This window comes from Sprattus sprattus, assembly GCF_963457725.1.
Source record: "Sprattus sprattus genome assembly, chromosome: 5".
NCBI classification, from domain to species: Eukaryota; Metazoa; Chordata; class Actinopteri; order Clupeiformes; family Clupeidae; genus Sprattus; species Sprattus sprattus.
Genome location: NC_137924.1, coordinates 10529546 through 10552748, shown reverse-complemented (window position 1 = coordinate 10552748; position 23203 = coordinate 10529546). Strand labels below are relative to the sequence as shown.

General features: G+C 41.5%; 1 protein-coding gene across 1 annotated transcript; it reads right to left on the bottom strand.

Moving 5' to 3' along the window:
- Positions 1 to 519: 519 nt before the first annotated feature.
- Positions 520 to 22272, bottom strand: slc12a8 (solute carrier family 12 member 8; the record flags this gene model as incomplete). Its single annotated transcript, XM_080839655.1, has 14 exons — positions 520 to 691; positions 1688 to 1748; positions 2416 to 2533; positions 2634 to 2731; positions 2907 to 3537; positions 4762 to 4908; positions 6377 to 6464; positions 6740 to 6827; positions 7653 to 7766; positions 14619 to 14850; positions 16884 to 17075; positions 17490 to 17636; positions 17794 to 17959; positions 22196 to 22272. The coding sequence occupies 14 exons, from the start codon at positions 22270 to 22272 to the stop codon at positions 520 to 522; spliced, it is 2331 nt and encodes a 776-aa protein (XP_080695781.1).
- Positions 22273 to 23203: the final 931 nt, after the last annotated feature.

Sequence of the window (23203 nt, the reverse complement as noted above, 5' to 3'; positions counted from 1 at the left end):
CTCAGTCCGACTGCCTTGCGATTTATTATTGATGGTGAGGTCTACCATAATTTACTTGCATTGCGTAGGCCTATTGTAATCTGCAAAAACAAGCAAACGCAGAGTACTTTACTAGCTGGCACTTGTCATAGTCTTTCGTGAAATAAACTAGGCCTGCTCTAGATTGGAAAGCTAATGACCAGACTGTCAAAGTATAAAATAACCTTGTATGGGCTACAGATGAATATAAAAACAGAAGACTATCACAAGTAGCCTAAACACCCAAATTGATGCCAGCCCCACTACAACACTACCTCAGGTTATTGTTATTATTTCAGACTTGACAGTTGTGACATTGTTGCTGTGTGTGTTAATCCAAGAAAAACAGTGTGTCATTTAATCAGACCAATTCACATTTATCTTTCAAAAACAATGAAGGACTCCAATTCTGACACTGACCAACATAGATATCTTTGCCAAGCTTTTAATAAAAACCTGTGATATGATTTCACCCATCTCAAGACTGAGGATGGTATAAAGTCAATTGAGCTGAGAACGCACTGTTTGATCAGAGCTGGTGATAAAGGAGGAGTGGTGGTAACGGCCACGGGAGGCAAAGTCGGCATTTTCTTCTGTCAGCTGCCTGGTTTCCATGCCAATGGCTGATAAAGAGGGTGTCACGACAATCTGGTCCTGGGGGCTCTGTCCTCTCCTGAAAAAGATGCCAAGGTGGCCAGCAATCAGTCACAACGGGCTCAAAGCGCCACTCCCTGGATGGGTGGTCAACCACACACACACCACATCACGACAGAACTCTTATTTCGGTCTCCTTGGTCTCACCAAGCCTACCAGAACCCAAAAAAGCACCGGCATCTAAAGCAGATCTGGTCTGGATCCAAATCAGTACTGCTGTCAGCTGCTATCAGGGAGTGATTCTGTGATTCTGGCAAAAGATTGTTAATATTTGAGCTCAACAGCCAATTCAAATTGTACTATTCCCTTCTGTGGTCTTAAAGCAACACGTTGATTTGCTGGAATTATTTATGGCTTGTTCCATGCCATGTGTACAGACGAGTTTAAAAAAAAAAAAACTTTTTACACAGAAGAGTCAGCTGGATGACCACTAGGGGTAATTAGTTAAACTGGACCAAAAGTGTATGGGATAAGAAAGGTGGACTGTGCCTTTAATATATTATTTGTGTATATATTTACAACTGTATGTTTATACAAGAGCTTGACTGCTTGCTTAATGACTCGTGATAGTGTATTACCTTTCAACCAAATCCCTTTCATTATACAGATTCATATTACACATGGCATGTTAATTGATTTTAAAGGATTGTTGTACTTTTTTGTTCTAGTATTACATACTGAGTAAACATGGTAGGTAACTGGGGACTTATATAATCAAAGCCGTTCTCAATTGACCCCTGGGTTTTATAACCTCATAATCACTAAGGAAACTCTGGTGACATTTAATACTGCCAGGGCATATATTTGAAAAGTACATATTTGACAGGCGGACAAAGCCAGAGTAAAAGTGGAGCTCTTGGTCTGCTTTAATTTGCAGTTGAGCAGTATAGAGACAGGAAATGGCTTAATGAGGCAAAGCAAAAAAATAAAGCCATTAATCTAACACTAGACAGTTTAAGAGCTTCCTAAAAAAAACTAAGGCCCAGGGTATAATGGCATCTGTTCAGAGGCTTACCTCCATATGCTCCTCAGTGAAGACCTGATCCATTTGAAAAAACTGAACCGAGCAGCAGCACCTGGGACCAAAAGAGGGAATTGGTGAAAGTGAAAAAGTAATAATAAAAAAAAGATTTTAATACCTCTATGAAGTGTAAAAATACACAAAGCTTCCCTGTCAGCAAGAATCTGAATTGAAATAGTCAAAGCACTTGATCATAATATGCTGAATGTATGTCATATATGCTATAATTGCTATATTTATGTTGTTCTCCTATTATATAGATGATTCTTATGGACTCTTAAACAAGGTCTTTTCCATTTCTTTCCCATACTATAGAGCAATATATGACTTGCCCTCTAGCTACATATTTGTGTATGAACGCAACATTGACTTATTTAAGCCCTGACACCTGCGTGCCAAAGGGCTGCCCGCGGACTGGAGTGGCTTATGAGCTGGATCTTCCCCACTGCTCTAGTCAATAGTCAGAGGGGAATGCATGGCATTGTGGGAGGATTACATATCACAGAGTTGCCAAGCCCACCCAGCAGCTGCAAAACAGGCACGACTGAGGCGGTCACTAGAAAAACTTGAATTCTCTGGAATCATCCTGTTAGCTGTAATGTCGACTTGACTAAGAGAGAGGAGCTAAATGTGTGGAAGAATTATTTCAAAAGGAAAGTAAAGAAACGTATCCAGAAAAGCCGCTCACTTGAGTATCTTGCAGCCCACCTATATTGACCTACCTATTGGCAGCCCCGGGCTTACATTTCCAATGTAGAGGTAGAGAATTAGAGTAAGTAAAATATTCAGCAGGGCATAGATCCACTGAATTACAAACATGATCATAATGGAACAAACCGCCTGTAGAGAAAGTGGAGGCATTTATTAGGGCATGTTACGTAAGAGCCGGTAAAAATCAATAGTTGAGTAATCTGTGATCCACAGCCTGAAGCCTACTTACTCCCATTAAGGCAACCCAATGGTTGCAAAACATAGCGTAGCATGAATCTGGCATTGGTCTTATCTCCGGCTCCTCCAGTTTAGGTTTGTTCTCAGACTCTGTCAGGGGAACATAAAATAGCAACAGAAATGATTTGGTCACTTTCAAATATTTTTCACAAGCTCAAAAGGCAGTTTTCACACAGCACAGTTTTCACACAAATATGTCTCAGACAGTGTGCAAAAACACAATTAAGACTATGTATAATTCCTTTCATATAACTAATACTGTTACCAGTATTTCCATATTGGTCTTCGGGTGAACAGGCCATATCCTTTTCCACCGGGTTATTTGGTGTCTCATGCAATTTGTCATGATCTGGCAGCTGGGTGGCATCTTGTTTGGGCAGAACTGTCTGTTGTGTTGGATCTCTCTCCTCTCTGTCCTTCAGGGCGGTGGTGGTTGTGCCGTCCAGGTCCACCCCAAAACTGTCCATCAGCGTTTTCTTGGCAGGCACCTTTGACCTCTTGTCCCTGGACCTGGGGCCTGGCGCGGAGGCTCTCCCCCCTTCGGCCAGATCAGCGCTGGGCAGTGGAAATATCTGGTCCATGTCCTTGGTGAACTCCAGCAGCGTGCCGTTGCTCGCTTTTGCGATGGAGCGGGACTCGCTTCCATAGCCTGGGTGGGTGGTTGCCATGAGGGGCTTCCTTCTGCTGGGTTTCTCGGTCAGGGGCCTCGTCCTCTTGACCTGGAGGTTGTAGCTCATGGCCACACAAAAATAGGAGTAGTCAATGACGCTGTAGGTCAGCATGAAGTTGATGGTGACGATAGGAGCCAGAGTGTTGACCTGGCCTATGAAGATGAACGCCATTGAGAGCAGGCTGGTTAAACAGATGGCCGCCACTGGAGTCTTGTTGGCACCTTTCTGTAAGTGACATAGAGGGAAAATATGCATAGAGTCTGAATATATAATTTATTTCATTATTGAAGTGTTGAATGGCAAAATGGCATTGTTTTTTTAATGGATGGATGGATATTAATTTATAGCCTGGAATATATCATTTATTTCTTTATTGAAGTGTCATGAGGTGAATGGCAAAATGGCCAAATTGCATTGCTTTTTATAATGGATGAAGGATTATGAAATTAAATAAGAAGGGATGCTTGTATATTGTGCAATAGCGTGTTTCAGAGGGAAGAAAAAAATTGCTGAAATCATAAATTGTTTCTGCCAATCAGTGTTCTGCAAATCGATGGGTAGGCTTCCAATTCAAACAATCAAAAAATGTTCCTCCTGAACTTTAGCAGTGTAAACATCACCTAAGGCATTTTGTTCCACAAGGCAGGCAGCCTAAGGCCCTTTCCAAGTCCCCGACATCCAGACGGAGGCTGTCTATAACTGCAGCCCCCGACAGGCTCAAACTGCTGGCACACTCTAGCTGGACTGAGCTCCAACCTGGGCTGGCCCTGTGCTCACTTCCTGCATTTGTTCTTGGGCTTTGATACGGGGCGAGATGTCTAGAGCCTCGCTGCCTGCGGCCCTCAGAGAGGGGGTCAGACAGTGCTCAGGGCGAGGGGAAGGGCGTGTTGCTTTTTAGAAAAGGCACAGTAGTGTCACACTCTGTTCCTTGATGTTTGTCGGGTGCACTCTGTCACTCTACAATTAGAAGCCTCTTTATTTTTGTGGCCTGTCTATTCCTGACAGAAGCATTAGGAGCTAGAGGACGTCTCATTAATCAATCAGAGAAAACACAGCATTGTGAAAGGTCACACGCCGTTGCTGCAGTTCTCGATAAACCTGTAGGCTCAAATTAAGATTCCCTACATTTCCCTTCAACAGATCTACTACTACTACCACCATCACTGTTATAGAGGCAGTTACGTAGTTTATCGCTGTATGAGGTTTCATCCTGGGAATATAAGAAGCACTGTACTTCATCTTACAATTAAAATCTCTGTTCGGCGCATTTATCACTTCATTAGAACTCAATCGTTCCATGCTCGTCAAAAGGTAATCACTTAGATATTGCTGTCGATTAGGCATAGCTTTTCACAACTTATGCAAAACGTTTTTCCCCTCATAATTAATGAGAGTAGGATTAAGCTTTCCCACATGTGTTCTCTTTGGAAAAAAAAAGGTTCCACGCACCCCATGTGCGAAAATGCCCAGGGCTGGAATGACTTTCTCCTGAGCGATGCACTGGAGGATCCTGGGTGCCCCGTACAGGCCGCCCATGCATGAGGCCAGGGAGGAGATGTAGAGTCCCAGCAGAAACAGGAAGCCCACCAAGGAGACCTGGGAAAAAAACAAACAGAGAGGGGAAGAGAGTGCAGTGGGCTACACCCTAACTCAGTTCCGCTCAGCCCTTTGTGGAAAGAAAAAGTTATATTGTGTTGAAAATAAATCAACTGAAAGAATGTGTGATATAACAATGTCTGCTTACTGTTACGAAAAATGCTACCGTTTTCTAACTCACTTAAATATATGGGTTAATGCTCAATTTCCAACTAAACAATACTGTGATACAACACACTTTAAAAACACACAAAAACATGTTCCTGTAGAAAAACATGCATTTTCCTGCTGAGGAGCGCAGTTGTCAAGGTTCGCTGACTGACCATACCCTCTCAGCTCATAACTGAGTGAGACCACACTTGTGGTCTGTGGACAGAGGGACAGCTGTGGGCAGCCCGGACCCAGGCTGCAGGCCTCCTGAGGGGGGGGTCACACCCCAGCTGGGCTCCAGGCTCATCTGACACATTCACACCAGCTGGACAAATGGGGTCCACACAGCATGCATGCCTTGGACCAGAGCTCTCCTGGGGCCTGGTCCACTGAGTGTACGTGTATGAATGAGGGGACTGAAAATATGGATCTATTTGGCTTGAGCAAAAAAAGTCATGGCTTATAAGAAACTTTTCATTCAAGGCTTGTAAGAAACTTTTCTTTAGCTTTTCCTCCAACCATTCGAAGGTATAAACAATAAACAAGGCTCCCTCACTCCCCCAAAACAAACTAGATTAAAAACCACTCGTAGAGCGCAGACCTCCGCCAAGGACAGTAGTCCATTTATGTCAATAAATCTCTCACTTCTCGCAATGTTAAAGTGAAAACAAAATTCCTGGATCCTCCCCTTGATCCAAACCTGCTTCTAAAATGTAATGGGTTCATCCTTGGCCCATGCTACACCCCTTTGCCAAGTTCCATGTAAATTGGCCAGGTAGTTATTTCGTAATCCTGCAGACAGTCAAACAACGGTAATGAAAACAACCTCCTTGGCAGAGTTAATGAGGATAAAATAACAATGAGCGCTCTTCTTTATACACAGACTGAAATATTAAAGAAAGCATCTACCATGTCATCCCTTATAGATTTGCCATTCACATCCTTTTAAAATGAAAGAGAAAGTGAATACATAGTGGACATGTCTAGAAATGTAACAATCACATTCCTTTAGCAAGGGAGAAGACCACAGCTATGCTTTGGCCTATGCACAAACAGCAATGAAATGGCAAGTAGTGAAATGGGATCCTTCCACATGTGTCAGGCCGCATTATCCGCTGCTATGGCTCCGCATTAGGGAGGTTTTGACTGTACAACAGGTGTGGGTGAAGCCTAACAGCGGTAGCCGCGGTTGTTGAAACATGAAGAGCTGTGTTGCAGATACCCGGCGGAACAAGTACAAGCACATCCCACCCAAAATGACAGCTGCTCTGGGGAGAGTGGAGGGTTAAGGGTTAGGGTTTGCACTGAGGTACAGTACCTTTTCAGCTATCAAGAAGTCATTGTGCAGGGCTTCTCTGGTGCAGATGGCTCCCAGCAGGAACACAAAGACCAGATACAGGAACCACCTGTAGATTCCCACAGACCAGGAATTAGAAAAAATTAGGAAAAAGAGCCTTCTATTATTAGACAGGTATGAAACAAAAATGGCTACCAGCTCATGGCAAGAGGGGATGATAAGATTTAGGGGTTTTAGAGATAAACAGCACGGAACATCTACTCCAAAGTTGTTTGGGTTAGTATTCAGACCTTGGACAGGACTGCCATTCTTATCTACAGTTGAGAAATGTAAACAGCCCTCGCTGTCTTTCCTAAAGCTCAGGTACATGAAAGAGACCCTCACGAAGTACAGATGGCGGACAGTGTTCCCACAGGGATGTTCTGCTCGGGGCGCTGAAGATCGGAGCTCATGTTGAAGCCCGCCATGACACCTACAAATCAGAGACGGAGACAGCAGGGATAGGCGTTACTGTCTGAAATGCATCCTGACCCAAACACAGGGCACTTTTTTCCCAGCCTCCACTGCAGACACCAGCCTCCCTGTTCCAGGGTGGTGACAAATTCACTCTCCATGACCTTCATCATGAATATTTGTTTGTACAGTGGAAAGACAGAAAAATACAAAATGATCCCCTTAGGGTCTGTGTATGTATGTGTAGAGTACAAAACTACAATCCATGGGCCTGACACATTTATGGAGGCATTTTTGAATGTGAAAACACAACTTGAAAGGGACAAGGCAATGATAACAGAGGAAGCAGGGATCTTCAGCTTTTTTCCTGTGCTGAATGACTAGGCTGGGACGCGAGGAAAGCACTGGCAGGTCTCTCCTCATAAATGTCATGGTAACGTGACACTCTGGTGACTGAGCACCATTCCAGCGAGGTACCTGCCAATAAATGTGAGGGGGCTAAGAAACGCTTCCACAACAACAAACATGTACAGTATCTGAGAACAACAGGGACTACATTTATAAACATTTAAAAAAAAGATGTTTATTCATTACAAAGAATTGTTTTTGCCAGGATGGTCAGGAGACCAAAGATAACACATACATCTTTTGTAAAAACATCAAGAGACTTTTGTTTGTCTTCGAAATGTATAATGTTTAATTATGGCAATAAACAGTATACATCCATCTTCAATATATAGCTATAGCGTCAATTATAAAAAACATTCCACAGATGAGCTAGAGTACTACTCTGGTGGATTGTCAGATGTTTATAAATTACTCCATATGAAAACAGTCACGTCACCTGTGGCTGCTGGGAAGAACACCCCAAACACAGTGAAGAAGGTCTCTCCAGATGTGTAGTCCGGCAGCAGATTTTTGTGCAGCAATTTTCCTGAGTATCCGACAAACCCATGCTCTGCAAAAACACAGTCAAATTAGCCAAGCACAAAACCCCTCAACCCTTTGGAGACCCTTTAAGCCACCCCAACGTTTACCGTAAAAATCTGGCCCCCCAATGACCAGACTGGACACTCACCGGCCCCCAGGTAATTTGAGTTTGAGACACCTGCTTTAATCTGTACATTCATTCAATTCAGATTAGTTATCAAACTTCTTTTGAAGGACAATGGGTAGATTCTAAAATGCATTCAATTCACCATTTATCTCAATGCAACATGATGTCTTGAATTTTGTTTAAATATCTCATGGCCCTCTACTCATCACAATCCACATATGAAACGCAAAATATATGATACCATGACAGATGATCAGACTTCTCACAGCTTCATGAGGAATTTACAAACCCAATGAGCCAACGTCTACTGAAGCATATCCTCTTCCTCTGCTACCATATAGGTCGACACTGTACGTGCTAAATACTGGGGATGCACCAATACTGATACCAGTACTGGATCACGGGGTAATACTGTACTGGTATATCAGATACCATGCACGGATAAAGTGTTTTGGTTGCATAAGAAGTATGTCATATTTATGGTTTTGTGCGTTCTTTTTTTTTTAGCTTTCTGTTTATTTTTGGTTGGAAATAGCCTCCTCGTCTGAAAAAGGGCATCTCTACTAAATACTGTAATAGATGTGACAATACAATAGGACCAAGGGCAGACCAAATCACCCCACCTCATAGGACTCATGCGAGGGTCAGAATTAAACAGAAGGCTCCCTTGGCTCCTCATGGACCCTCAGTTAGACACATGTTTGGTGCTGCTTGTGGTAGTGAAATAGTAAAGCATGATTTCACACGAAAATGGTATATATAATGTCGTGGAACATGGCGGCCGACACCCCCTTCTGACTGCTGACTGGCTGTCCTCCAGACTCCTCCGTGGGCCGGGCCCTGGGTGTCCGCTTCGGACCGGCACGGCCCCTTACATAACTGTCCAGGGGGATGGGGGCCCCCGCCAAGATGCGTGCAAACCAAGGGCCGGGCCCTGACACCCGGGCGAGTTCGCCAAGTTCAATAGTGCGGTTGTGCCGATCTGATGCAGGGAGGGCTGCTGCCTCCGCTGCTGCTGCACAGAGCTCTGGGCGTGTTCACAGGCAAACAAAACAGGCCTCAGAACAGGCGCCCGCCGGAGGACCATTTGCACAAACAGCGGTGGGAGATATCACCGCAGTGCTGGGCGTGTGGACAAAGGCAATTTGTTAGTGAGGTCCCTATGGCTGAAATGATGCTGTAGCTCCGCACTGCAGGTAAACTAAATGATACGACATGATGTCATGAAAGAAAAGACTAATGCATGAACAAAACATTCCGCACAGCTTGCAGTAGACTTTAAAAATGTCTACTCTGATAGAAGCGAGTAAAATATATGTCTGGTCTGGATTTTATGGTTCACTCCAACACAATAGTTTTCCTCTGGATGCGCCGAGCCGAAAGCTCTGGCCAGCAGAGACAAAGCGTTAATCCAGAAAGAGTCAAATCTGGGCCCGCCTGTGCTAGAGAGCATGAACCATTTCCCTCTTGGTTATCTTGTGATGGGAAAGAATGTGTTCTCTCAGATTAATGACATGTTTATCCAAAAGGAAGTCGCCACCCTTTTCAGAAGCCCAGCCTGTTCCTACCCTTGCAAGTCACGGCACTCAGAGACGCTGCTAGCTCGGGGCCCGTGATTGTGGCTGAGGATCAAGGCCTGCCTACTCAATGCACTGCCAAAGGCAAGGCGAATCAGGCTCTCACTGCACTGGCTTATCCTAAGCCATGCCTTTCTATCAGTCACTGCAAATACTGACGAGTATTTTCCACACGAGATGAAATACATACACTTTCAAATAACTCTTCTGGAAAAAGATAATCTACGTAGTAGATGGCGTGTAACACCCACCAACGTAATAACTTCCCACCAACGTAATAACCCTGCCAACGTAATAAAAAAGTGTGCATTTCAGACGTAATAGCCCGGCCAACGTAATAATTTCCTGCCAACGTAATAATTCTTGCCTCCTGCCAACGTAATACACAGCTTCCTGCCAGCGTAATACTTATTACGTTGGCAGGAAATTATTACGTTGGTGGGAAGTGTAACACCCACCAACGTAATAACTTCCCACCAACGTAAAAATCCTGCCAACGTTATAAAAAAAAGTGTGCATTTCAGATGTTATGGTCCGGCCAAGCTTGAGAAGTCTTATATTTTGTTACATTTTGTCCCACCAATGTAATACATTTGATCATCAATAGATTCCACTGGGTAGTAAGTTTTTATTTGTATTGAAGGGGCAAAGACATGTCAGGATTCTCATCTCTTATCTGACACATTTAACCATACAGATATATGCCTCTTTTCCACTGTTTTCTGGTAGGCCTTCGATTGTGCAGGCAAAATGAGCGTTTGTGCACAAACCGCCTTTAAGATAGCCTATTTAACTTTGTGACCTTAATTGACCATAGGCTACTCAGCACCCCCTCAACATCCAAATGACTCGAAAATGGTTGGAATCGTTTGTGCTTCGTTTTTATATAATTTAACTTTTAATTTTTTGGAAGTAGGTGACGCAGCACCCCGTCAACATCCAAATGACTCAAAAATGCTTGGAATTGTTTGTGCATGTGTGTGTGGGTAAAATTAACGTTTGTGCACAAACCATTTGTATGTCACTTTGTTTGGTTTTGTCATTTTATTTATGTTAAGTCCTAAAAGTTAAATATCTTAAAGACGGTTTGTGCACAAACGCTCATTTTGCCTGCACAATCGTGCACAAACGACGCACAAACGAATCAAAATACTTTTATTCATTAACTGGGCCCTGTTTCTCGACAGGTTAGTTGCTAACTAAGTAGCAACTTAGTAAGTTGCCAATGGGACATTGCATTGCAGCCAAGTAAGTTGCTAACTTAGTTAGCAACTAACCTGTCGAGAAACAGGGCCCTGAATTAGGGTTGCATTTGCATGTAGACTTTGTTGCCATCTAAGTTAACTTTGTTGCCATCACTATTTCTTTGTATTATTGTTCAAAACTGTATAATTAAATGTGTCAGACAAGAGATGAGAATGTCATTGGGAACAAAGTCTTCAATACAAATAAGAGCTTACTGCCCAGTGGAATCTATTAAGCAAATTATCAAATGCATTACATTGGTGGGACAAAATGTAACAAAATGTAAGACTTCTCAAGCTTGGTCCAGCTATTACATCTGAAATGCACACGTTTTTATTATGTTGGCAGGGTTATTACGTTGGTGGGAAGTTATTACATTGGTGGGTGTTACACTTCCCACCAACGTAATAATTTCCTGACAATGTAATACTTATTACGTTGGCAGGAAGCTGTGTTTAACGTTGGCAGGAGGCAAGAATTATTACGTTGGCAGGAAATTATTACGTTGGCCGGGCTATTACGTCTAAAATGCACACTTTTTTATTACGTTGGCAGGGTTATTACGTTGGTGGGAAGTTATTACGTTGGTGGGTGTTACACTTCCCACCAACGTAATCATTTCCTGCCAATGTAATACTTATTACGTTGGCAGGAAGCTGTGTATTACGTTGGCAGGAGGCAAGAATTATTACGTTGGCAGGAAATGATTACGTTGGCCGGGCTATTACGTCTAAAATGCACACTTTTTTATTACGTTGGCAGGGTTATTACGTTGGTGGGAAGTTATTACGTTGGTGGGTGTTACAATGGCGGAGTACATCTTTTGCTGCACATTCATTCGAATAATACTACAGTGATTTGAGGTCAGGGATTATATATCATTTGACTCCATGTCTGATCTTTTTTGACCTTTTTTGACCAGATCTCAGATCAGATTTCAATTAGTAAAAACTCAATAGAGATTCCAACAGAACTGAAAATCTGGTTGTATGCCAAGTAAAGTGAGAGTATAAATAGAATTTTTTTTTTTAAGATATAGATCAAAGTCTCATGAAGGTCTGCTGCAGCCAAACTACTGTGTGTGGGTCTTGTCAGTGACTATGGACAGGCCTTCTCCCTTCTGTGGCCTGCAACATTATGTATCGCACAGGGGAGTATGCAGGGAGGGCTGGTGTCATGGAGACAGTCTTTTGTGACATGACTTCAAGCCCACTATTTATAGAAGGAGTTCGGATCGGAGGACTTGGACCAGGAAGTGGTGATGTGGAGGCTTCAAGAGGAGCGCTCCAATCAGCTTCCTGTCTTTTTCTTTTGTCACGGTCCAAATATGTGGGTGAGCCCGGTTAAAACCCTAAACCCAAAACCATGAACACATGTGAGCTTCCTGTTCAATCTGAGGGGTGTCAGAGCGGCGCGTGTTTAGGTCGTACCAGTGTAGGTCCGCAGCAAGTCAAATGCATATACTCCATATGTGGACACACACACAGTGAACCAAGCCTGACAGAATATGGCTGAATGAAGCAGTCTTTCCTTGGGAGGATCATAAACTCTCTAAGGTCTGCAGCCGTATTTATAAAGTGAAGGGACTTAAAAAAACAGCCTCCTGAAATAAATGTGACAGTTTGACAGTTTGAATAGAATGCTCTAGAACAGTGGTTCTCAAACGTTTCACCGTGAGTACCACCTCAGAAAATATTTGACTTTCCAAGTACCACCACAATAGGAGCTAAAAGTGTTATTACCTCATTGTAATGCCTGATCAGAAAAATGAGCATGGCTCAGATAAATAACAAACTTAAATTATTGGGATCTAGTTGCTTTAATGATTTTTTTTATATATTTAATGATTAATATCCAAGTCATTAAAAAGGGGAAAACTGCCTGGGTACCACCAAGAGGGAGCCGCGTACCACAGTTTGAGAACCACTGCTCTAGAACACCATAAACAATAGACTTCTACTTTCCCTTACACATTTCTTAATTTTCATGACATCTCGAGGGTAACCACTTTGCTTTCTCATTTAGACACCAAAACCACAGGAAGCCCTTGTCATCATGAGTCAGTAGCTACGCATCTATGTGAGGTGAGAAGGGGAAGCACAATCACATTATGAAATGAAGGTGGCTCTGGTTTTTATGGTTTGCGAAATGGATGAACCGGGAAACAACTCTATTCAACATCCCAACCGCATACGCATAGTTAAGATTTAGAAACTGGGTGTTTCGCTGTGGTGTTTTGTCAGTGATTCACATCCTTCTACGCTGAATTTCAATGGGTTACACCAACACTGTATAACCGCTATCTGTAGCTGCTTGACACAATAAGCTAAACATACGGCCAACCATAACTAAACTTTTATCCTTGTTATTCAGATGAAGACAGACTGAAGACAGACGTTGGCTTTCCAGCGCCATCCATTAAATATTCACACCATTCAAAGTACTCAGGAGCTCTCGCTGCTTCACAAAGTTCCAAAACGTCCACAGTCCCATCCCCCAACCTTCACATAAAGACAGAGAAGATGGCTTTAATATCAACATGATGGCAGTAGTCACACACAGTTCCCTGAGCTGACCGCCTGGCCTTGACAGCCTGATTGCCGGCGTTATCAAACTGTAAACACATCTGCCGCGGCAGCTTCGTTTTTCCTGCCACTGGCAGGTAACCCGCCCATGCGGCGCTCTGCCCATTGCCGAGCAGGCTCACGGCTCACTGGCCGGCCGCCAGCGGTGAGCTCACTCCGAGCACAACCAGGCCTAATTGGAAAAACCTGGAGCGTCCCACAGCGTCCGTCCCCTCTGCTTGTGGAGCACGGTGTGGGTCTGTGGGTTCCTGGAGGAGGGGAGGCGGAGGAGAGGGCCAGGAGGGGTGACAGAGGGACGTGCTGGGGTAACGTTACGTGCAGGGCAGCAGGACCACCCTGGCCACCCCACTCCGACCACCATCCCCACCCCCACCCCACCCACACCGCTGCTGCTGCTGTAGGCTGAGCTGCAGTGCTCTCTCTCTCTCTCCCACTCTCTCTCTCTCTTTTCTTTGCCCAAGCCTCGCCATAGGGAGGAACTGCCCTCATGGAAGGCTCTGCACAGAACCCTGGACAGGAAGCTGATAATCAGGAGAACAGGAAGTGCTGGAATCGACATCCTGAAGGCGCGAGTGCGGGGAGTACATACTGGCCCTGTCTGAAACATTCTGCCCCTTCCTTCAGCACAAAGGGCTTCAGAGTAAACAGACCACGGGGGCTTTGGGCGCCCCCATCACGTCTCATATACTTCCCCTCGTCTCCAACTCAGAACAATGCCACAGAATCCACTCTCTCCCTTTGTGGAGTAAATTACTCTTAAAGACCCTACAGATACTTTAAATAGCACATGGATTTGACTCAACGGATTTGGATATGAATCACGAAGGGACTAAATCGAAAGTACATTAACCATTCAATTATGAAAGGTGCTATATAAAACAGTTGACTTTAAAACATTTGAAAGCACATTCATGGATTTCCCACAATCATCAAGGGACACTTTGGCCACAACTCCAAATAAAAAAACTAATGAACAGCATGAAGCAGCCATACCAGAAAGACACAATCATGTAGACCACATTAAAAACTACAAAGTGAAAGTACAGAATAAGGCCCACAGGCTGCTCTCCAGTGGACAGACTTAAAAGGAAAATGTAATGGAGAAAAAAAAAACAGCTGTTTTGTGATCCCACAGAGACACCTACTGGTCAACAAGGACCGGAGGTTATGGGGGAAGACTTGAATGGCTAAATCCATGGAAGCCATGTAAAAATCCAGTGATTTCACTACACAAACTAGTGTCTTACCCTACATGTGTTTAATCGTGACACATATGCAAAAACAGAACCACTTGCTGAAAATCTACTGAAAAAAGGTGATTAATTCTGACAAAGATGGCCACCGACCTGGATCCAAGTGGGAGAAAGTTCCAATAACAAAGTCCAGAGTGGATACTGCAAGTATTCCCAGCAGCACCAGCTGTAGTCGGATGATCCACTTGACTCCGGCGAGGTTGATGCAGAGCAGACCCAGCAGCACAGCCACAGAGATCCCCCGCACCACCCACACGCTCTTCAGGGCCAGGACCTCTGCTATGGACTCAGAAAAGCCTGTGACGTACATAGCTCCAGCCACGCACTACAGGCCCATAACACACAAAACATTGCAGTCATACAGCTACAATGTCTGGTATTTCAATATTGATTGTGCAATATGTGTGTATGAATTATATGTATTATGTATATATACAGCCGCGGAAAAAATTAAGAGACCACTTCAAAATTATCAGTTTCTCTGGTTTTACTATTTATTGGTATGTGTTAAAGTAAAATGTACATTTTTGTTTTATTCTATAACCTACTGGCAACATTCCTACCAAATTTCAAATAAAAATATTGTCATTTAGATAATTTATTTGCAGAAAAATGACAATTGGTCAAAATAGCAAAAAAGATGCAGTGTCTTCAGATCTCGAATAATGCAAAGAAAACAAGCTCATATTCATTTTTAAACTACACAATACTAATGCTTTAACTTAGGAAGAGTTCAGAAATCAATATTTGGTGGAATAACCTTGATTTAAAATCACAACTTTCATGTGTCTTGGCATGCTCTCCACCAGTCTTTCACATTGCCGTTGGGTGACTTTATGCTACTCCTGGCGCAAGAATTTAAGCAGCTCGGCTTCTTTTCATGGCTTGTGACCATCCATCTTCCTCTTGATCACATTTCAGAGTTTTTTTTATGGGATTCAGGTCTCGAAATTGGGCTGGCCATGACAGGGTCCTGATCTGGTGATACTCCATCCACACCTTTACTGGCCTGGCTGTGTGGCATGGAGCATTGCCCTGCTGGAAAAAAACACTTCTCAGAGTTGGGGAACATTGTCAGAGCAAAAGGAAGCAAGTTTTTCTTCCGGGACAACGTTGTACTTTGCCTGGCTGAGGTTTGTAAAAGACCATAAGGATTGAACCAAAGCGGACTGGAGGGTCTCCTAGTTTGTCTTCTCTGATGAGTCCAATTTCACAGTAGGTGCAAGACTCTGTGGCTTGTAGGCCTCTCCAGGTCTCCGTCTAACCATCAGACGACCATGTGTTGGGCAAAGCTGAAAATTGGACTCATCAGAGAAGACGAACTAGGAGACCCTCCAGTCCGCTTTGGTTCAATCCTTATGGTCTTTTACAAACCTCAGCCAGGCAAAGTACAACGTTGTCCCGGAAGAAAAACTTGCTTCCTTTTGCTCTGACAATGTTCCCCAACTCTGAGAAGTGTTTTTTCCAGCAGGGCAATGCTCCATGCCACACAGCCAGGCCAGTAAAGGTGTGGATGGAGTATCACCAGATCAGGACCCTGTCATGGCCAGCCCAATTTCGAGACCTGAATCCCATAAAAAAAACTCTGAAATGTGATCAAGAGGAAGATGGATGGTCACAAGCCATGAAAAGAAGCCGAGCTGCTTAAATTCTTGCGCCAGGAGTAGCATAAAGTCACCCAACGGCAATGTGAAAGACTGGTGGAGAGCATGCCAAGACACATGAAAGTTGTGATTTTAAATCAAGGTTATTCCACCAAATATTGATTTCTGAACTCTTCCTAAGTTAAAGCATTAGTATTGTGTAGTTTAAAAATGAATATGAGCTTGTTTTCTTTGCATTATTCGAGATCTGAAGACACTGCATCTTTTTTGCTATTTTGACCAATTGTCATTTTTCTGCAAATAAATGAACTAAATGACAATATTTTTATTTGAAATTTGGTAGGAATGTTGCCAGTAGGTTATAGAATAAAACAAAAATGTACATTTTACTTTAACACATACCAATAAATAGTAAAACCAGAGAAACTGATAATTTTGAAGTGGTCTCTTAATTTTTTCCGCGGCTGTATATATATATATTTGTTTAAGGCATATTTCTTAATAAAATAATACTTTAGGTAATGAAATTTGTCATTAATATTAAAACTATTATTATAATTTGATTGTGTTTTCATTTCAATTTGTACTTTTTAAATGAATACTTTATATTGTTGTTTGTTTGTTTGTTTGTTTGTTTGTGTGTGTGTGTGTCCAAATAGGTAACACTCAAAATCTGTCACTAATAACCGTAATGGGCTGTATTAGAAGACAAAAGTAGCCTTTAATAAGAGATCCTGATTTTCACCATTCTCACCTGACCAAACACGTAGAGAAGGCCAACGGTCCCTCCCACTCGCCGTCCCAGTACCGTGGAGATCATGGAGTACACTCCCCCACCACCCACCCTGCAGCGCTCACACACCCCGAGCCCTGACATCACAGTCACCAGGGCCACCAGCACCACCAAAGACACCAGCAGCATGCCTAGCAATACACCAGCGTTGCCCTGGCAACAAGATGGAGATAATAGCGTTAAGGCTTACTTTATTGTCTCAAATGACATTAAAATGTCTTGGATTAAAGAGCCGCTCAAAGTGCATAAAAAGGAAACAACATATGTCAAGAGGCAAAAAAAAAAGGTGGCCCTTTGCAACAGTCATGCTGTCACTTACTCTGCCAGCCAAGAATGTTTTGTTTTGTTTTTGATCAATGACAGATCTTTAAACGAGGTGAAAAAGGCTCAGTTTTACCATTTTAGTTGTTGACAATTTGGGAAAAGATGTAATGTAAATACGTGCAGTCATAAGTGATTTTATCATTTGAAAAGCCATTCATCTAGAAATAGAATAGAGCTTACTGAAGATTACCAGCATTGACTGCACTATTTGCTCTTTCCAACCGGTCACAAGTGCAAACTCACCACCAGCCATCCTGTTCGAAGGAAGAGAACTACACCAAAGATGTTTATCATACAGGTGGTGAAAACACCATCCCACGTGCCAAAGAGCACAGGCTCCCAGACAAACAGTGTCACTTTCCACCATGGCTGTGTATGACTCTGAGACACCTGCAAAGAGACAAGACACAATTGTTTTCCATCCCATATTCCCATAGCGGTTTCATGGCGAACAGGACTATCACAGCGAGCAACTCAGTATCAAAATCTTAAGAACAGACCCTGTAAGTTGCCAAAGGTGGTTTATGTAATGTTACCATATTCTGACCTGGGCATTTTCATGAAAAAGATCCTGAACATGGCTAGAGGCACTGCTTCTCCTTGAGTCACTGTTGCCATCCCATGACTTCAGGGGGACATTGTTGTCCTCAACAGAGGGCCTGGTTAGGGTCCATGAGTAAGATGGGTCTTCCATGGAAAGCATTTTAGGAAACCTTAACGACAGACATTATTTAAGTTCGAAGGGTTACCCAATACCCGCCTTTAATAGTTAAACATTGCGTAACTGTTCTGTTCATTAAGCAGGTAGTTTATCGCTCCAGTAACAAACTGCAGTCATGTGACTACCAGTTTAGTTAATATTTTATATTGAAAAAGGAATGGTTTGCTATGGTCACCACCATAAACACCATGCCTCGTTGCTCACTTGTCAAATTAGACTTAAGACTGAACAAAGGAATTGTAACAGGCTACGAGAAATGTAGGCTTAACATCTACATCTTTTCAGAAAAATGTAAACATCCTATTCACCAATGCTTTTCAAACAAAAAGACAAACAATCTCTATTCCTGTCTGCCTTAGCAGTCAAGCGGACCATGACAGGTGCATGGGCATGGCATGACCGTATGTTAATTAGGTGGTCATGTGATCAGGATACGTGTCGGGATGTTTATGACATTTCAATATCAGGGAGAGCAACTCACTAATATAGTCCTCTTAAAAGTAGCTAACTGGAAACAACTAGGGTCTTTGACGTTTTAATGAGGCAGCAATGTGAGGACATTAATGAAATGGAGCACTAGTCCAAAACATAATTTCAAACATAACCAGCAGCATAACCATCATTTTATGCTATTTATTCGTAAAATCTATCAGACACGTTTTCCCCCAAAACTTCCTAGCAAATGTTCACTTACTTCACGTCAACAAGAGATCACTGCCATCCTCCTCTTCTGACGTCTCATTTGCGCTTCCTTAAGTGAGGATATTAAAAATATTTTTTAAAAAGCCACCCTAAATTCCTATCTTTTAGATAATAACATTTAGCTACAAATGCACTGAAGAGCAACAAGCTGGTGTGTTATCTTGTGCGCTATTAAAAAAAGTATGCGACGTGTTCAATAATAACGTCATTAAACAGATTTTAGTTCTGACCAATACCTACCAAGGTGTGTTTCTATCCCTCGAAAAGTCACACCCCAGCCATGTGGTTGTTAGTTTTGGCCAACCTTCAAATGGGAGGGCAGGTGCTTGTTGGTCATGTCATCATAACCTAAGAAAAATTACACCAAGCCTATAACGAAGAAGATTTAGCAGAGGCATCCTGTTCCTAAATCACAGGAAACCACGCAGAATTTAAACAGAATCCTACTATATAGGAAGATTATTTTTTTTTTTTTTAAACCTCACCTCAAAGAAGCACCTCACTAGCTTTTTAATCAAGTTGGAGTTGCCGTTTCTTAAGCCACGATGTTTACAAAAGGAAAGCCAAAGGCTATTGACATAAGGCAGGCAGAGTTCAAATTCCTTGACACGGCCCGGGTAAGTATGAAAGACCAGGAACTACTGACCTTTCAAGCGGACTGCAGGCATATAAAACGAATTTATAAAATAAACAACCAATGCACAATCATTTTGTTTATATTTGGAAAGACAAAGTAACACACAAAAAGACAATCAGAAACCCAACAATATTCAGTTGAAATCAATTTTCACTTGTCATACAGTACACATAATATTGCATAAATGTAATGGTATTCTAAATGAAATAATTCAGCTACAATACAAATATGCATACATTACATACAAAAATATAACCAGTGTACAAAAACTGACAGATCAGGGGACATGCAGCTCCCCAGGAATGGAATATATCAGAATGTAGGCATGAAAAGGGTTAGGAAACCTTTCAATTTAAATGGAAATTTTCAAAAAATCTCTCTCAACATAACTGACACTAACTTTCTAAATTATGGTTACTCTGTTCAAAGTATGCGAATGATCAATCACAGGACTGTTGAATTTTAAATGTACAATGACTTTTACAAGCAGCAGTAAAATATCTCAAATATCTCACACAAGGTAGGCTATAGGTTGAAAAGAGGAAAAAGTTACATTTTTGTTGTTCACTCTCTACAGACCAGAAGTTATTCTCTCATCCTCGCTCATTTGAAGGGCACTTATGGTCAGAACTTGGCAAAAGAACCAAGTTGTTTTGTGGAGCAGAAATTGTGATATGACATTGTATTGGCATAAAACAATGTCTTATCTTTCACATAAAACTCTGAAGCACTTGATTTTCCTTCATGGTATGCCCTCTCTTGACAGTTCTTTAAAAAAAATAAAAAAAAATAAATCATTCTTTAAAACAATTTTTTTTTTGCTGCATAAAAATCCAAAATGGCCAAAATCAACAGTTAGCTGAGGATTCTGCATCAAGAGTAAAATTAAATCATAGACATAATTGCCCAGATAAACTCTGACTTCACTTCTCAAAACACAAATTATTGTTCAATCATTTAAAATACAACAGGTGGTCTATCCCAAAATGATACTTGGTAATAATCCTATGCGAAAAAGAATCAAACATGATCACTTATTGCTGACAGATGTTTGAGAGAGTTGTGCCAGATGTTCATTAAGAGGAGAAAAAAAGGCTGGGCCAGGATCTATAGCTTCATAAAAGTTAGCAAATGTATTACCAGCAGATATATCAGCACATTACCACCATGTTACATAATAATTATCCAGCTTATTAAGTAATGAGTTACCAAATCATCATCATCAAATAGAGATGAAAACTATGTTCTCCTTTCTGACAGATCCCTGGTTGATTTATCCACATCTCTGGAACAGTAAGCCACAAATATAACAAAGATGCAATGTGATCTATAGCAGACTGATAGCTAATTATCCCCTGATCCAATGAACCATATTTAGAGAACACAATCTAGGAGGTTATACAATAAAAAATACACTGAAGATCCAAAATGATTCTGTACTTTCCCAAAAATACTGTTCTCTAAACAAGGCTATACAGTTCAAAATGTACAATGTATTTACAGTAGGAGCAAGCTTTCAATCAAAACACCATCAAACAAAGGAATGCTTACACAAACTGTGAAGAATAACTGCAGTTCAAAGTGAAGGTGGTTTTCCCTGATTGTCAACAGAACTTGGCTATTGAGAATCAAGAAATATCACCACCATGTTTGGCTTAAACCAGAAATCTAAACGTCACAGCATTAGATAAACCAGACAGCACGCTGGCAGTTTCATGCAGGTGACCCATTCTGCCACGTCCATAACCCTGATGTTTGCAAAGGTATCCGTAAGGCACACCAGAATATAATATTTTACCTACATGATGTAACCTTATGTTGACAAATGCTCAAACTATCCACTCGCATATTACAGCTTATATATGCAAATAAGCAACATGTCAGTGTTTTGGAGGTGACGTGAAGTTCACCATTGCATGGAACTGCCCAGATTTAAAAGAAAAGAAAAAAATATGCAATGTAATCTACATTTTCAAATGATCATCTCACAAATACAAGGATTGGAGTAGCTATGAGCACAATACATAATATTATTCTCAAAGAGCAAGTTAGAATAAGAGCACAACAGTACCAGACAGGGGAAAGTTCATGCACTGGTCAAAATCAAACAACAATTATAAGCCTGTTCTATGAACATTACTGTGTGGAACATGTTTAGTGAAATGTATATTGTACACTATTCAAAAACAATGATTTCAACATGATTTTTTGTTGTCGTTTTATATTTGTGCCTTTAAACTATCCAAACATCTTCTTTACTTACTAGAAGGCCACTATGCACTGCCGAGACGAAAGCCAACCATGTCAGACCATATTTAGGGAAATCGGGAGGGAAATGATGACCCCAAGAGAAGTGCATCAGGTGAAATGAGCACAGGACATGGCATTATAAGAAAAAAGTGCTTTAAAAACAAATATAGAAAAGAAATGTAACTAGTAAGCTGTGCAAGTCCCAAGGACACTGAAACTTGAGAAGCTTTAGCTTTACAACCACAAGTACAGAGTGCAAAAAAGTGGACTAGTTTTAACCATCCAAAGGGAAAAGCAATTCAGAAAAGAAGACGGTTTACACACTGATAGACTAGTGACTACCTCACCTCAAGTCATCGCTCTTTCCACTAATCAATGATACATGATGGTTTCGGATTATCAAAATTCATGATAAATGACAGAGACTCAGGTCAATCAAAACCTGATTACATATCACATCTCAAGTTCCAAGTATATAAAACGTCAGGGGAGGTAATGTAGACATTAAGGTTGTAATATGACAACATCTTCAAAAGACATTCCCTATTATGGAAAGTGTGCAAAGTTTATAACATTTGGATTGGATCCACAGACTGCATTCAACTGCCAACATTCCCAAGATTCCTTGAGGTATAGTACCTTTTGATTTTCCCCTCGTTGTAGCCGTCACTAGTTTTGAAAAGATTAAGTTGGTCTGTATTTACAAATGTGTCCATGTTTGCAGAGGTAAGACACTATTTGCATGCAACAATCTCTCAGCCTGACAAGTTTAAGTTCAATGTGCAAAAATAGTTTCGGATATCTCGATTTATGTTTAAAAAACTATACATTTGGGCTATTGGTCAATTGAGTTTGTAAAAGGGATGACTCGCATAAACAGCGCAATAAAAAAGGAAAATTAAGTTTAAAATGTCAATCAACTTAACTTACAGACTCAGAGCCCATATAACTATCTTGAGATGGCTGGCATTTTAGATCTTCAGATACCATCTTAAAGCCATACCTAAACTGGACCCACATTACAGTTTAATGAGAAGCTGGATTCATAGGGGCAAGACCAGTGAGCCTGTACAGGTTTCAAAAGAAACACCTCTTACTCACCGTCAACCAGAGGGCAATATACAAATTTACAGCCATTTTTTTTTTTTTTAAATGAAAATATGAAACGTTAGGTTGAACTACTTCGATGAGTCACATGTTCAACTCCGGCGACATTTTGACATAGCGTGCGGCTTCCTTGAGACAGTTCCTGAAAATGCTGCATAATGAGCATTTGTCACAGACATTAAACCTTACTTGGAAAAAAATGGGTTTAAAAAAAAAAAAAAACTTCAAATTGAATGCCAGTAGAGCTGATGTTATCTGTTAAAATTGATTGCATTTGTTTCAAAATGTCATATTGTTACTGTAATGTTAATCTCCTAACAATGTACCATTTATACTTGGCTGATTATAGTTAGTCATTATTAGCATTATGTTATACACAACAATTAGATGACATATTGAAAAGAAATAACAGAGGAAGAAGTTATCTAATACAAGCTGAGAAAAGAGCCAACAAAAATATCTTATTCCTGTTAAAAAAAACTAGAATCTCTGATCGAATCAGAGGCTAATTCAATTGTAAGTGCCATAACAGTTTAACTG